Genomic DNA, 17596 nt, shown 5'->3' with positions numbered 1-17596 from the left:
CAAAAAAAAAAACCAAACAAAAAACTATTCATTTTGGGGTTGAATGTTCAGAGTTAATTGTCAGAGTGGGAGAAGCAGAAAATTCTTTGGAAATATTTATCTCTAACCTGCAGCTGAGCTTACTTTTTTTACTTTGTAGACTTCAAATCATCACCAAAAAAGTAGAAATTATGTCATTTTCAGAGTCAGTAAATTTACGTGCTTGATCTATAGGTAGCTGAGTGAGAGGAGTAGCGTCTAAAAGACCTGTTGAGATCTAATATGAATTAACAAGTGTTTGTAAAAACAGAAATTTGCTTTTATGACATTTTATTACTAGAAACCGACACATAGACACACACAAAAAACACAGATCTGTAAATCAACTGTTTAGGGCGCTGGCAGTTTTTAAACCACGCCAATACAAGTTGTGGTTTTGACTTTAAAAGCTGGCACATTTACACAGATTCCTCTGTTTTTCACATTGAAACACATCATCATAGCAGCATTAACAGCTGCTTTACCGACACAGGAGTGAACAACTGACAGCTGATGTGCTAGCTTTCATTGATGGATTTAAAACACTTTTTTTCTTTTCCTGGTTGATGCATACTTTTGATGTATTTTCTATTTCACCCAAATAAATGAATACATCGACTGAATAAAAGATGAATGATCTGAGTATTTTTTCCCTACCACTGTAAAAAAGTAAAGCCACAATTCCCACATAGGGAAGTTGAGCTTCCATTTTTGGAGCCACAGTCAGTGTTTTAGTGATTTGGGATGTATCCACACACACTGTATCCACACACCACCTCAGCTTGACCGCAAGTGCAACTGCCTGCACTTATGTAGCCTGATTGCTGCAATTGTGACACTCTCTACTTTTAATAGGCTTGTTCAAATAAGTTTAACTACTAACCACATACAGTAGCACACAGCTGTATCTAAAAAGGCACACACAGTATGAACATACAACATTTCAATGTATAAATGCCATTCTGTAGCTTCTATTCTCACTGCATTAGCCATTAGAAGCTAATTAGAAGCTAGCACAAACCATCTAACATGTCAACATCTTGTAGTAAACATTTCTACAGACATGCTTTTTATAGAGTCATTAAGCTTATGCTTAATAGTTGTGTATTTTCTTCCATCACTGGTTGAATCTAATTGAAAGAGACACCGATTTTCAGTTCTGTTTTAATTGAGGTATTTGTATACAGCTTTTATGTGTCTGTCTCCCTGATTGTCTGTGTTTTTGATTGTGGACATGTAGTATGGGAGACATATTTTTGAGGTTTTCGACTTCCTGCAGTTTAAAGCCAAAAGTTTAAAGCTGCCTTATTTTGTTAAATATCTGGATGCAGACAAAATAATGTGGCTATTATTTCTTCTAGGTCCCTTTCAAAATATTCTTTTTCTGTCTGTGCCTTTCCTCTGATATAAACATTCATATTTTTTTCCAGAGTCCTTTTTCTCTCACGTAGCTTTCTAAGCAGATGCAGATTCTTACCAAATAAATCATGAATAATTTATTTCCCCAAAGAGATATTGGTTACTTAATTATACTTTTTAAAAATGTATTTATTTCCACTGTGCTCTCCTGCCTTCTTCCTAACCTAGAGTTGTGTGGTCAAAAGATATCTGTCACATATTTATGCAAAAATGTTTTCACTGACAAATATAATCATGAAAAACTGGTAACAAAGAAATGAGAGATTCATGCTAAAGGAATGCTCTAACACCACTATTTTATTTAAGAGATAACTAATATAGAAATTCAAAATCTAAATACAGCAGGAGTAGGTAATTATATTTTTTAAGGTATATATTATGATCAATATACCTTTGAATTCCATGATAATGATTAAGACATTTTGATTTTGTATCTTTTCTGTGAATAAGAGCAGTTCATTTGTAAACATCATGTCAAAATGATTAAAATCACCAAGATTAAATGCATCACTGTGCTGGAATCAACACACTCTCTATCACACAAAAGCAACCAAGAGGCCAGTAACACCTCTGATAGGGACATAGTCAGGAGAGTATGATTTCTTAATAGTTATTTATATTAGGAATACATAGTGATTAAAAGTGGCGCATCAAGATAAATGACAGCCTTGACAACACAATCCGAAAGCAGAAAGCATACATTTCACGTGACATAAAATATATAGTAAATTGACACTGGTTGGAGTTTTGATTTTGGTTATGCAATAAAAAAATAAATAAAAAATAAAAATTAGAGCGCCTCTGAGGCATGTCAACACTCCTTGACTCAGCAGTAAAGGCTGTGTGGCAGACAGAGGAAAAGGAATGTAACAGAGTTTAGGTTAATGCCATCAGTCAGGTCCCAACTAATGGGAACAGCTCTTACTGTAAGGCAGAATTAGACTTAAGCCCCTCATCTTGTTGACAGTTTTGTCCTTGATTCAGCTGTATGGGAAACTCATGACTTAACCTATACAGAACAAGACCACGTTAATGCTTCTTTTTTTTAGTTATACTTTCATCACTCAAAACTAGGACAATAGCTTAAATATAAAAATCAGTAAAACTGTCATTTTTTTTAACTACTTCTCTGATGCTATTGCTCTCATTCCTCCTTCCTCCCAAGGAATTGGACAACTCTATCAAGTACAGACACAGTCTCCCACTGATGACTGTTTTCTGTATTTCCAATGGTCTTGATTGGGGGATCTCTAGAGCCTCTATACACACAAATAATCAGCTTTGGGTCTCTTATTAACTATTCCCCAAAGAGCTATGTTTATTTGCCAAGTGTTAATTAGAGATTTAAAAAAGGAGGGGCTGAAATACCCCATTGCCATTTGCTTCTAAAGCCATTTGGGACTGGCATGCCACAACATGCTATCCCCTGGGCATCCCTAATTTCATCACCAACTGCCAACAGCAAACAGAGCATCAGTCAGTCAGTTAATATTTTAAAAAACCAAACAAACACACAAAAACTTTTAGTATAAAGACTCACAAGGATGAGAACATCAGAAAGTTTACGTATGGTAAGTGAGACAGCAAAGATCACAAGTCACCTACAAATGAACACGATTATCTCTTTTGTTTGCCGTCTCCATCTCTGTCTCTGTGTACTATATAAATTACCACAGTAGAGAGCCAAAGTGACAGATAAGCAGCAGCTTACAGAGAGCTGGAGTGGCAGGCATACCCTGTATGCACAGTCACATGTGCAGCCATCTTGTGCCCCAAATCTGGAGAGATGTAATTCTCTTTGTGTGATAATGATTCTCAACATGCCTGAGACACCAGAGGAGAGTTCTTGAGGGATTCTGGTTGATGTTTAACCCCTCCGATTCCAACATCCTCTTAACACTCATGTTTAATGCAGTTTGTTTTATTTGATTAAAAATATAAACTTGCAGTTTATTTTTTCTCATGAATTTTCTTTAAGTGTAAAGTGTACTGGGATCACACTGCATGGTGATACTGCACTTTAAATGAAATGAACTGTCTGGTTGATTCCAGCTCATGTTGTTTTACAGTGTGGTATAACATAGCTGGTCAATGTATGAAATAACAAGTACAGTTAGACATACAGTTGTGGAGCATTCTCGTCCTTTATAACCCATTGAGTAAACAACAATTAGGTTAATGACATAAAATTGCTGGTAAAACAAAAAAGCTGTCCCATTTATTATTATTATTATTACTATTATTGCTGTAAAACTTAACATAAAGCAAATTATTCATGTTTTGATCTGAAAAACAAGCAATATTGAAACTCACTGTTGTACCAGGGAGGGTAGAGTTCAAATAAAGACACCACAGAATGCATCACTATCCAGAAGAAAACATTTTTTGTCTAAAATCCCACTCGGTGACCATCCTTCAGGTGCTGACTGAAATGATAAAGATTGTCCCAATTTCAGCTCCAGTTGGCTGCAATCTATCTCTTTTCCACTGACATGTGATATATGGTGTATCTGCTGAGTAGCAAACACATAGTGAATGTAAACTACTTAATCTGTTTACACACAGTTAACAACTGGTGACAAGAATATATTTCATTTTAGTTATTTATTTATTTTTTATCTCAGTGGAAACTACAATTCAGCTCCCCCAACTCCCAGAATATGTAGTGTAATTGCTGTGCTCTCTACTTGGTGTAACAGTTAACATGCAGCCTGCTTCATAAGAGCTCATTTGAGTCTGCTTGCTAGCATCTGACAGCCCAGCCATTTATCACATGGTGCCACATTTAATAGAATTCTATTCAGAAAAGATTATACCCCAGCTTTCTGATGGTAATTTTCACCATCTTTGCAGGCAGAGCTCCCCTCACCATCCTTTCCTCTTTCCCATGTGTACACTTCTGAGAATCCTGCATAAAGTATGTTTTTTTAATCATTGTCCCTTCTATGGGTTTCACTGATTTGTTTCCATCTGACCAGTTACTTGGATATCATGCCTGCATGCCAACTGGACAGGTGGCCTCTCATCTTGGACATATAGCTATATGCACAAGAGTTGGATTTTTTTTTTTTTTTTTGTCCTGTTGTTTTTTGTTTTTGTTTTTTTTTTTTTACAAATAATTAGCAGCTGATAAATAGAGCACATGTGGTAAATGTGGTATCAGTGCTGCTCAGCTCAACACTGATCCATTATTGCATTTCTTTCAATCATTAAACAGTGGTCAGTATCTACTTCAGCCCCACTGTGAGAGCAATATTTGTGCTGTTGCCATGTGGTTGTTTGCTGGATGGCTCAGGTCCAGCATCATCTGCAGCACAATCACAATAGCCATATAGTACAATATATCTGCTTACTAGAGCATGTATCCAGCTTTCGTGGTAGTACAACTGCGTAATAGGAAGCATAAAGCATGCTATGATTAATGGAACTGCATAGTGTCTGCATTACAGATAAGTCGTAATTCAAAGTACTTTGCACTGTTGGTGCATGTAAATTATGCAGTTTTGCAGTGTAGTTTACAACATCGCTGGTATATCAATGTCAGGCTTCCAAGCAATAAAAAGAAAAGAAAAATACTACAGGGCCTTTTCAGCTTTCAAACAATCAACGCAAGTTACTGGCAACATTTTCTACTGAATCCAAGTGTATTATCTTTTAGTTTTTAGGTTCCAAAATCAGCTATCCATCGCTTAAGTCAGCACAACTAGGTATAAAGCAGTGTGATTTTACAAGAGACCAACATGAATACCTACATATCTGTAACAGAGTTTGTTTTTCAGCCCTCTTAAATGTGTTAGACTCAAATGTTTTAGAAATCCCATGCCATACATAGATATGTAGATAGAGATTTCATAAAACAACAGAAATGGTTTCCATAAAAATTGGCAAAGCCTGTGAATCAGACTGAAGGAAAGATTTTTGTAAACTATCATAAATCATAACAGAAGATTGTAAAGTGTCACTTTACTTTACACCAATTCAAGGTCACAGTTGGGCTGGAGTCTATCCCAGCTCTGGGCGAGAGGCAGGATACACCCTGCACAGGTCGCCAATCTATCACAGAGATAACATTGAGAGATAGACTCAATGTTATGGCCACTTTAGGATCATCATTTAATATAATCTCATCTCAGGCCACAGCTAGCGCACCACCACGCTGCCTGTTTTTGAATAAACTGAGTTATAAAACAAATTAAGTTTTCGAAACGGTTGAGTAAAAGAGGTCCTTTTTTTAATTTCTGATGAGTTAACAAACATGTACATGCATGGCAATATATTTTATGCCTATGATGTCCAATTTTTTTATTCAGGTTATAATTACAGAGTATGTTATTAAAACAAATTCAAATTAGAACATAAATGTTATGATTATTGTGTTGACGTTTTTGTAGATCTTGCCTCATATATATTACAGCTGCATATTTCCAAGCTTCCATTATATTTTCTAATTTATGTTGCCTATTTCTTTCTTTCCCTTAATTCCTCTTATTTATCATGTCACACCTAACACCTGAACAACCACTTTTTATGTTATATTGCCATGTGATATGCAAATATGTAGGGCTAACACTATTTGTAATTATTAAGTTGGACCTCATCTTTGTCATATTCCGAGCCTCACACTGTGAACAGTATATTAAAGGTCAACTAATTTTACTGAAAATGCAAATACCTTTCATCACACCCTGACCTGATTATTTAAAGGGATGCAACCAAGCTAATGGGGCAGCAGTGACTCACTCAGTCAAACCAAAATGTTTAGAATAACTTCCTGTATGATGGCAGGCTGGCAGTTGGTGTTGGTGATGCCAGCTCTGCTAGGAGATTTCTATGAAGTATGAGTCCCCACAGACAAGAACAGCTGTCCCTGTCATGGCAGCCCAACGGCCATATGAAAACAGCCACCAGACTTCTCAAACCTCTATGGATTGCCAGCTTCTTGAGCGTGTGGATTATGGTATTAAAGGGAAAAGGAAAATCTGCAGCAAGCAGATCCCATTGTCACACAACTGATGCAACAGGATATGAGAAAAAGGTTTATGTCTTTGAATGAACTAACTCTGATAAGGAGAAAGGAGAAATGGGTCCAGTGCTGTGTAGTAGAAATCACTACTATCTTGCTCCCAGAGCCAAATGAGCACACAGTGACAGTGTACTCTGAGCATGCATTATCACTGAGCCTTGTGGAAAGATAAATGAGAGAATCTGGACTCTTAAAAATTAATTGCAGTCGGCAGTAATAACCACGCAGGCACTGTGGGAACCGGTGGGAACACAGGGGAAACTTTTCAAGTGGCTGGGGGATTCTTACGGCGCCTTAGGGGGCGATCCCAGAAATGGCAGCCAAGGGCTTCTGTAGCACATGCTGACTGGTGCTGAGGCAGAGCAGCTGTTCAGTCTACTTGGCAGCATGGCATCTCTAATGCAGAGGAGCAGACGTGTCGTGGTGGGAGCTGGTTTGCCCCCATTTCATTAAACAGCTTCTCAGATCAGTATTAGTCATGAACTTACATGCTGAACTTTTTGGATTTTTCAACTTTTTAACTGTTGGGAATTTAGGGAAAATAATCTATTTCTTACTCATTCCCCAGAATCGCAAAGTGTTAATTTATCCAGTGCAGTTTCTCTCCTTTTGAAGAAGTCCTGCTCACACATTACATTAGCTAATCTGTTCCTCTGCCTGTCTACCTGGTCCTGTTTTCTCTGAAATCTTTCACTTTCATTTTCCCTCTTCCATTTAGGTGCGATCTCTCGAACCTGTGCCTCCATTCCCTGGAGGTCGTTCTCTCCTGTCTCTTACTCGCTACAGACAGTGGGTAATGTGGCAGGCGAGCAGTTCAGCTCATTATCGCCCGTGCTGGGCCCACAGAGGGCATGGCAGTGTGGAACATGTCTCGGGCTTCATAGGCAACCATCAGGGCTTTCCTTTCCCTAAACCAGGGAAATCTTGGTTTCTGTGTCTATACATTATGTAGAAAATGAGGACTAATTTTTAATCATTTTGCTTCCTGTACTTTTGCTGGCAAAGAAAAAAATCACAATATATATCTAGTGCCTTTCTAAAATCTACTTATTTAGTGTGATAAATGATTTAAAACCCCATTAAAGCTCACCTGAATAAAGGGCTGTTTCTGTAATGAAAAGATGATGAGACAACGCTCATTATCACTGATCTATGATATATTAGAATTGAGAGTAAAGCCTTGTCATTCCAATAAAATTTGAATTATATTTCATCATAGTTGTTAAAAATAGGTTTTTGACTACAGGGCACACTTCCCACATAGAGAGAGAAAGAGCAGACAAGAAAGCAGAAAGACAAACATATATACTTTAGGTCTGATGTAAATTCATACTTTTCAATATCTATATTTTTTATATTAACTATGAAGGGTTGTGGCCCACAGTGTTAGACTGTTAAACCTCCAGTTCAGCAGAACCATACTGTCATACTGTATTTGTCTATGTGTCAGTTTGGGGCCATATGTAAATATCAATCAAATTAAACTTGCTACATTAAAGCTAAAAACAAGTATTAAACTTAGCACAAGCCAGCATCCTGCATCCACACCACTGTCCTCTCTTTGAAGTAAATCAAGACAACACAACCATCAATAGCATGTCATCTTGACTCACCTTCTCCTGGTACTGCCGTCGAGATGAGTCCAGAGATTGGATTAGTGCAGTGGCGTGGCCCACAAACATGGCGTAGCAAGTAGCACCCACAATCATGCTGAGGATGGTCAGCCACACGTCTGTCATGCCCACTGGGGGGTACATGCCATACCCAATACACAACATGTGGCTCATAGCTTTGAAAAGTGCGTAGGAGTACTGCTGTCCCCATGTGTCATTCTAGATGAAACAGAGGAGACAGGGTGAGTTAGGGCGAGAACATCTGAACACTTCCTTGCTTGCTCTCTTGCAATCTCAACACGGCTGCTGATGGCACATTTCAGGTCAAAGAGCACCCTGGCAGCCCGTGAACATTCACAGACACATGCAATTACTTAAGACAAAACTAATGGCAGATGTCCATTTCAAACTCTCTCAGTCCAGTACAGAGCAGCTGGCAGGGTAAAATGTACTTTTCAGTATGCAAACATTTGGAGCAAGCAGACATTTGGGTAGCCGCCTAAAACAGAGCCCTGGGAATCAGCAGAAAGAGCGTGAGACACTGGAGGCTTGCATGACAGAAAGTAGGTCAGCTATTTAGAAAAATGTGATTTCTCTGTAAGTTTTCTAATTTGTAGATAAATTGCCCCTTTTCCTTTAGTTAGGTCCATGGCAAATCAATATCAACTCTCTCCTGGGGGTGACATGTCCAAATTGCTTTCAAACTCATTTCCACAGTGGAAAAGCCGGGACTGATAGCAATTTTATTAGTGCCCTCCTGGAAAGGTAAGGAGTGATAACCGAGCAAGATAATAGGACAGCTACTGTAAAAGACAAAAAAATGAAAAAAGAAAAAAAAAATCTGTGATAATTTGAATGAGAGTCAAACCAACCATGACTGAATCACAGTTATCAATACTAACAACCTCTTCTTCTACCAGGTAATGTGAGCAAAAACACGAGGCGCTTTCCAACAGAGAAATGCCTGCCCTGAGGCTTAAATTAATTCAGAAAAAAATATATTTGTTATTCTGTCACATTGAAAACCGTTGTACGTAATGCAATTAATTAGACAGTGTTTACTGTGTGAAACAAAACAAACTCCATTTTGATGTTAATGAGAGGCTACATTCCCTCACACAGGGATTTAAAGTAAGTACATTATGAATCTTTTTCCTTCACATCTCTGGGCCTCTTTACACTGGATGCATTTGGGAGCTGCAGTCTTAGGAAGCAGCCAGTTGAAGTTATGGATACAGAACTCTGAGCTGTAACAATGTGACAAAGAGTAAATGCCCAAATATAATCTAGTCAGAACTGCATCAAATCAACTAGCGACAAGGAATTTGGCAGGTCATATGCTAGAGTCACTGAGATGGAGAGATAATGGTACTACTACATTTGAAAATCATTTAACTTACATTTAAATTAGATTTGGGTAAAAGTAAGATTTGGTATTAAGTATAATAAATAACATTTATCTAAAAATACTTGCACATAGCAGGAAAATTTGATTGCTTTATTTTACATGACTTTTAAATCTGCTTTGCTTTGTTGCGGTTTTATGTATCCTGTGGTGTTATATCGGAATCTGCAATGTATACACAGTTCAAATATGTTTTTCAGAACAAAACAAAGAGATTAGCAAAGCAATCATATCCTAGTTTTCTGTGCCGCAAAGCAAGAGATCAAATTCTATCTTAATGCATGCATTCTTTTTGTACTTTAATCACGAGCCACAGTTTACATTATGTATCCTGACAGCTCAGCCTTATGTAACTTAAAATAATCCGCTTGCACATTTGCTTAATGTATCAAATATCAAAGTGGGGGTGAAATGTATTCATAATTGTAGCAAAGAGGGGCGAAAAAACATGTAGATCTGGAAGAGGACAATGCAACAGAAATCTCAATATTTTGTCAAAAAGATAATTAAACACAGAGGTTGATAAGATTGTGAGGTTGATTAAAGGGGACGTTTCATACTGTCCACGAAATGGACCCACTGTTCTGAGTGTGCGTCTCTGCATCGAGACACATGTAGAAAACGTGCTAAAATTATCTTAAGCGTGAAACATCTCAAGGGACAGTAGTTTTCAACATCTGCTGTTTCTTATGCTTAAATATAAGTGAGGCAGATTCAGTGAAACAAGTGAGCATGTCAGGGAGGCAGCGAGGCATGCTTAACCAAATAGATCATACCTTGAGCAATGCAACTATGTGACATTTTTTCCGGCATGGAGAGCTGAACTTACAGTTGAACTGAAGCAGCTTTATATATATTTCAAACTGAGATTTCTTGGACATTTTTTTTTGTTAGTCCTTAAATGTATGGTTATTCAATATTTCCTTTTTTTGTTTACTCTATTAGTAACTATTGAAGTAAATAAATAAGTAGTAAATATTTATCAAATTCTGCTGAAAACAGTATGTATCTCAAACCTCTTTAACTTATTCTGTCTAGAAAACGTATATTCCCTTACACATGAAACTTTAGCCTGCTGAAACTTGAAATCAGTTTAAACTCTCACTATTGATTCATTACTGGAGCTGTTTGGTAAGAGTGTAAGCCAACGATAGGTAGATGCTGCAATTTATTATAATTGTAATACTAAAAAATTGTAAATGCCCAAAAGACAGACAATTGGTTTAAAAAGACACTCAGGATTAGCTCACTGACTGAACATACAGTAGATCTGTCAGTACTAAAAACCACAAAACACTTAAATGAGCCAGGGGAACAGAGCTAATGCTAACTGCTAAATAATCAAATGGTATGTCACACAGTATTACTCACTTGCTTTGTTCAGCAAGTGAGTCGTAAGTAGTGCAGTAAGAACCTTGTCCAAATTTCACTGCAGTCTCACAATCTGAGAAGTGAGGACATAATCTACTAGAATTCACTAGTGTACCTTATGGGGTAGGTGGTATTACTAATTGTGAAATCAGATTCCTTAGTAAGGTGTTGTAGAAGACTCAAGCCCACTAATTGTGAATTTTTGGAGTCAGTATTGATGTTGCCGTAGGCTAATACCAAGCAATTATATCAGCTGACTGAGATATTGGTCAAGCTCCAGTGTGGTAATGAATATTCACTGAAATCAGAGCACTTCTCACCCCAAAATCTGACAGTATCTGAATGACTTTATAACATCACAAGTTGACATGAGACCATCAGTTTTGGGTGGACAGAATATCCACAATGATGCAGGCCCCTCCCTTGAGCTAATAAAAAAGAGATCTCCGGTGACCCACTATTCTGGCAGCTGTTTCAGCAAAACAACAAAATTAAAGCTCAGCATGTGTGCTCACTGGAAACTGTCAATATCCAGCCAATATTGGATAAGGGATAGCTGTCTCCCTCAGAAAGTCAATGTTCCATGCACATCCTCCTTTCACAATAATGACTAATGTCAAGAGCTCCAAATAAATAAAAATGATTAGTAAATTGAATAAACGTGGACAAATGTAGCAGATAAATATATTTGACTTAGGGTTTAAAATGACAGATATGGAAGGCAATCTTACCCAGGAAGCTGAAGAGTTTTAGAACAGTAATTACTGAGGCTGACAGACAAGATAAGACAGAGCATAATCTGATTCGAACAGGCAGGAGGACTGTGTGCAGGAGAAGCACTTACCACCATCTTATTTTTGGACACCCAGCAGTCAGCAGGGAAGTCCTGGAGCATGGGCACCAGGAACTGCAGGCAGCCATCCCAGTGACAGAGCAGCAGCATCATGCCGATTAGATTGACTATTCGTACCATGGCGCTGGCTAGGTCATAGGTCATGTGGAAGATCTGAGGGGTTGAAGAGGAAGGAAGCAGGAAATGAGTTAGTGAATGATGACTCAACATGCTGATGGTCAAATCCCTGAAATCTCTCTAGAACGCAAAGCACACACACATGCACAAAGAAGATTTTCTTCCTCCACAAGCATTTCAAAGATTTCTGGCTCTATTCTTTGCTCATGTCATGCAAAGTGTTTGCAGTATTAGAATTAAAGGCCATTGTACTCGGCCTATAGAAACCATAGCTTTTTATTTTACACAGATGAGTTGGTGGATGCAGATCTTGCTGTTGTCACATTTCACTGGGGATAGCCAGTGAAATGAAAGCTTAAACAGATAAACTGGGACCAGAGCTTTATCGTGTGCTGCTGAATCACTCTTATCAGGCACTCAGCCAAACACAATAATGGTGCAAGGGTAGAGGTGGCTATGCTCCTGGGGTGAGAGCTTTCACAGGCTGGGTTTGTTAATCCTAATGATACTCATAAGGCGCTCCAGGACTTCTGGGCTGGTGTAGATTTTAATGGCCTCAACCATTCAAAGTCTCTTAATCCCACTGAAGACTATGTGCATTGCTAACCACTTGGCTCCTTATTAAAATACACTTGGTGCCTTTAAAGGGCTTGTGTTTAAGAGGGGATATTTCATTTTTACTTTCTTGTTTAGCAATAGGTAAAAATGTGAAATGAAGATAAAGACATGTCATGTCAGCGAAAGTTTAATCTTCCTAAAGCACTGGGTTTGTTTATTTTTCTGAAGGCATACAAAATGTAAGTGTATCTGGGTATTTTATCTCTGCTTTTGTTAAGGAAGAAACTGGCAGGGAGTGGTGTTATGTTTGTCAGTGTGGGTGCTGCTGCACCATCAAATCACATCAATTTAGTTCTGTCAACAAGATAGCATGAAGCCAGAGGTATGCCCAGAAAATTGTACCTCTCAGAGTGGATGGAGACATCCTCACTCACGCACTCTGTCTGTCCACATGCAGATACACAGTGAAACTCCTCTCCTCTCCAACCTTGTCTCATCTTTGTTTTTTGTTCTGCTTTGGATTTCTTAAGCTCGAGCACTTATGCATGAGTAAAGCCAAATCATTTACCTAGCTGTACCGTTTTGCGCTCAACCCACCAAATTGGTTCCTTTCCCGCACTTTCTATTCACTTTATGAGACAAATATGAGCTCCTGTTTCTCTTGTTTTTATTTATTTATTTTTAGGAACTAGCCCTTTTTCCTTTAAATTTAGCCATAAATAAGTTATGTTAGTTAATATGCTGTGTTGTGTGATGTCAAATTTCCTGCTGGAGCTCTAATGGCTTTTCGTAACATTAAAAGTGTTAAATTCACTCTGTGCGAATGAATAAATCATGAGGGACCCCTTTCCATCTTCTGCATTGAGTCTGATATATTTTTCATTTGTGAAATTGTATTCCAGACAGGAAAAGGATGATTCATAAAACACAGGATGCTTTTAAATCTATAAAAACTCGCAAAGTCATATGCAAATTCAAATACGGAGCATGCTATTCCTAGGACATGAAGGACTGACAGAGATATGAAGCTTACAAGCATACAATGCACTGCTTAGACTTATACTAGAATTGTCATGTCTGATATGATCAGGCTTCTTTACCTTCAGGGTAATTGTGAAAGAAAAGCACATTTCGGTCAAATGACACATTTTGGAAAAAAAAGATAGTAGCAGATATTTAGAATGAAGGGAAACTAGATTGTCATATGAAAGCTTTTCCACCATATTTGAACTGTACTGAAGTTGAACTGAAATACTATAGAGACATAACATTTACAATGTAATCATTTTCATAATTTTAAAAAATACAGTACAGCCAGTTCTCTATGTTTTTATAGTTTGTGTTGCTCTCAGGTTATCCTAGCCTCAACACATTTCTACCTCTTCTAAGTCCCCAATTCTGAGGACCGATAATGCCACATTTTTATGGTGTTCCCTTTAAAAACTACATGTAAATGCATCATTATAACCTTGATAAGCAGCTGTTACCGCAAGCATCTAAAATGGTGCACAATACCACATCCTCTTGGGACAAATCTCTTATTATTATACAGGCTGTCCTTGAACCTGTCAATATACTGAATACTATCAAACTCAGCAATGTCAGCATATTTCTAAAGCATGACAGATTCCCTTCAGTATCTGGTGCCACAGCCTGAATGACTTATTACTGTTCAACAATAACTCCTGCTACTTTCCTACTGTAGATATACCCTCAAAAGACCCCTGGCACTTTAACAGAATAAAGCCTATGAAAACTGTGACGGATAATGCAATGCAAATCTCCGGTTTGTAACCCAAACTGTACTGTCAGTGGAGGAAGGTGATTCCCCTATCTCCCTCCACAGCTGTAATCAATTCAAATATACCCCTGCCAAACAGGAATAGACTTTCCAGTTATGACAAAAATTATTCCCAAGATTGGTTCTGTTAGAAGGTGGTTAAAAAGTCATTATTCTCAGGCGCGAGAGGGAGGTCTGTGTATATATATCCTCTCTTTACTTCTAATGGTTTTTCTAGATTAAAACAGCACACAGTTAAGCAAGTCTACTCTGTGTTTCGCGTAATTGTACAATATAAATCATGTACATTTTCAGGATTTAAAGCAAACACAAATCTGCACGCACACACTCTTTGCATACAGAGCATTACACAACATGGCATGTTACATGGAGGATGATGAATTGCTGACCACTTCCTTTTAATTGATAGGAACACAGAGTGAGCCTGGCACCATTAGCATCAGCATCATCTGCATAAACAAGAGCGCTTTGATTGATTAGGGCAAAAAAATACAACGCAACAGTTTCATCCCGGGCAGCACGGTGGCACGGTGGTTAGCACTGTTGCTGCACAGCAAGAAGGTCCTGAGTTCAATTCCACCATCAGGCCGGGGTCTTTCTGTGTGGAGTTTGCATGTTCTCCCCGTGTTTGCGTGGGTTCCCTCCGGGTACTCCGGCTTCCTCCCACCGTCCAAAGACATGCAGTTTGAGGGGATAGGTTAATTGGATAATCCAAATTGTCACTAGGTGTGAATGTGCGCGTGAATGGTTGTCTGTCCCTGTGTGTTGGCCCTGCGACAGACTGGCGACCTGTCCAGGGTGTACCCCGCCTTTCGCCCTATGACAGCTGGGATAGGCTCCAGTGCCCCCCGCGACCCTGGAAAGGATAAGCGGAAGCGAATGGATGGATGGATGGATGGACAGTTTCATCCCATTTTTTTCAGTTTTCACAATCCTCATTTGAATACTCTAAATTCATATTTTTTGGTATTTTTTTAGCTAATGCAATACATAACCTATAGAAGGTCAACCTGAACACCTTCAAAAATACAAGAAAATGAACTGACAAATTAAAAAAAAAAACTAAAAATGTAGGTTTCCTGACAGTGAGATAAGATTTGCAAATTAGAAAGATAGTGCTGCATGGCCCAATGGCTGGTGCTACAGGCACTCATCAATATGGCAGGTACAGTGGGGGAAACAATTATTTGAGCCCCTGCTGATTTAGTAAGTTTGCTCACTTATAAAGATATAAACACTCTCTAATTTTAGTGGTAGTTTCATTTTGGAGAGACAGAATATCAACCAAAAATCAACAACATGTCAGTGGGTGAAATAAGTATGTGATACTCAAGCAAAATATGACTTGGTGGATAAACCCTTGTTGCAAAGGACAGCTGTAAGACGTTTCTTGTAGTTACTTAAGAGAAGAAGTTTCTCATCCAAGATTTTACAGTACATGGTTCTGTCCACTGGCCCCTCAATGTGATGAAGTTGTCCTGTACCCTTAGCAGAAAAGCATCACCTAAGAATAATCTTTCCACTTCCATACCGACTATGAGGATGGTGATCTTTGGGTCATCCTCACCATTTCCCTTCCTCCAAACATAAATAATATTGCTGAATTCCAAAAAGTCTAAATAGTATCAACAAAAATAAAAAACTGAATCATTTTTCATCCAACAAAGCAAATACACACAGCAACTGAAATATAGCTACAAGTCCAGCATAGTCTAGGACTGCGTAGCACTCCCTGGGTTGAGGTAAAGTGCTCTAAGGTCTGATGAACATTTTGAATTATAATTCCTAAAACTTGCAACTAGACATTGAGGGTCCTTGGGCCTTGCCATTGTAAGAAGCCTTCATTTTTCCGTGTGTGAGTCATTTGGGTGCTCATGATTAGTAGTCGGTGGATTACGCATCAGGCTGACATCCTCTGGAGGTTAAAAAAAAAATGCTATGGTGAGCTACTATTTGCCCTCTATGCAAAGCTGTCAAACAGAGTTGAATGTGGAACATTATTTTCTTACAAGATTAAGTGGCATATCATGAAACACTGAGTTCAAGGTCCAATCAGAGTTATGAGGATAGTCGAGGCTGGTAGTCATGAATTCAGTTAAATGACAGTTAACAATGGCCGCCAGACTGTTTAAGCTTTCATTGTTTATACTCCTGCTGCTTTGGTGGATTGAACAACAGCTTAAGGCCCCTGCGGGGAGCATTCAAAGCATTAGTGGTGTAGTTTCGAACTTTAAGAAAATTAGTTTTTAGAATCTCTCAGTGTACAGTGCCATTTATTCAATTTCTTTTTCTTCAGCTGCATCCATCCCATTCATCAAATTTGTCATATTCTCCAAAAAGGTTAATAGAAATGACAAAGCCACTCATGTTTTGCATTTAATTAGTAGTTAGCTTAATGTGTTCCAATAAATTGTAAACAGAGGCTTTCAGTACTCCGTGGTTTCTTTGGTTAACTACTTTCGATACAGGCTATGTAAGTAAATTGATTTAGAATGATAAAAAGATCGTTTCACTGGAACTACTTAGAAGGTATCCTTTATCAGGAATTAATGTCCACCCTGCAGCCAGATATAATTGACTATTCATCTAGATCTTGGTATAAAAGGTTGTAAGTACTCTGAGATGGAGGCTGTAATTGTCTGGGAAAAGCCACTTTAACCAAAGCCAGTGTTTCAAGGCACAAAATGAACAAGTTAAATACTCACAATAGAAACAATACTAACACTATTAGTCAATTATAACCAGTTGTTTTTTTTTTGATTGCTGAAATCTATAATCCTGCTGAAGACCACGACTGTCAAGTACAAACTATCAGCACATTATATCGCTACAGAAAATGGCATTTATTTACTGAGCACATATGCTTGTATACGTACACATATAACAAGTAATAAACACAAGGATCAAATATGGCACTACAGTCACAAACAGCATCAGGCCCAGACAGGCAGGGAGAAAATGAAGGCAGCTGCAAAGTCATCTCAAACAGATGGAGTGAGAGGAGTGTGATCCAGGTGAGAGAATAGATGCATTTGTCCCATGGTGCTGATGGTAGCTGTCCAGACACAGTCATTGTAGCACTATACTGAAGCATCTGTTGTTCGCTGCTCATACTGCTAATGATGATGAATGTTTGGCATGATTGTGTCTTGACACATGAGAAAAAACAAAATCCTTCACTCATATTGTTTTTCAAAACATGCCTTGTATGCCATGGACCTCTCCCTGAAACTAGATGACTTTTCAGGTTAATTCCTTTAGAAATAAAATTTATGTACTTAACTAGTTAAACTGCAAAAGCTAAATTGCTGTTACAACCAACTATGAACACATATAGCTTATATTTTATTCCTGCACACTTGGTGTGGAGCACTGACAATTTTGTTGTACATGTAAAATGATAATAAAGGACAATTCT

The 17596-nt window shown here is 38.2% G+C and overlaps 1 protein-coding gene across 1 annotated transcript in view; it reads right to left on the bottom strand.

The window, feature by feature from the left end:
* hcn4 (hyperpolarization activated cyclic nucleotide-gated potassium channel 4) overlaps window positions 1–17596 on the bottom strand; it is a 66370-nt gene that overhangs the window by 25125 nt on the left and 23649 nt on the right. Inside the window, exons 3-4 of the mRNA XM_031746609.1 lie at window positions 11694–11855; window positions 8074–8292 (exon numbers count right to left, since the gene is read on the bottom strand). Coding sequence (XP_031602469.1) covers window positions 8074–8292; window positions 11694–11855 — 381 coding nt within the window. The remainder of the gene's footprint in view (window positions 1–8073; window positions 8293–11693; window positions 11856–17596) is intronic.

Source organism: Oreochromis aureus, linkage group 1 (genome assembly GCF_013358895.1).
Source record: "Oreochromis aureus strain Israel breed Guangdong linkage group 1, ZZ_aureus, whole genome shotgun sequence".
NCBI lineage: Eukaryota > Metazoa > Chordata > Actinopteri > Cichliformes > Cichlidae > Oreochromis > Oreochromis aureus.
This window is presented reverse-complemented; position numbering and strand designations above follow the sequence as displayed.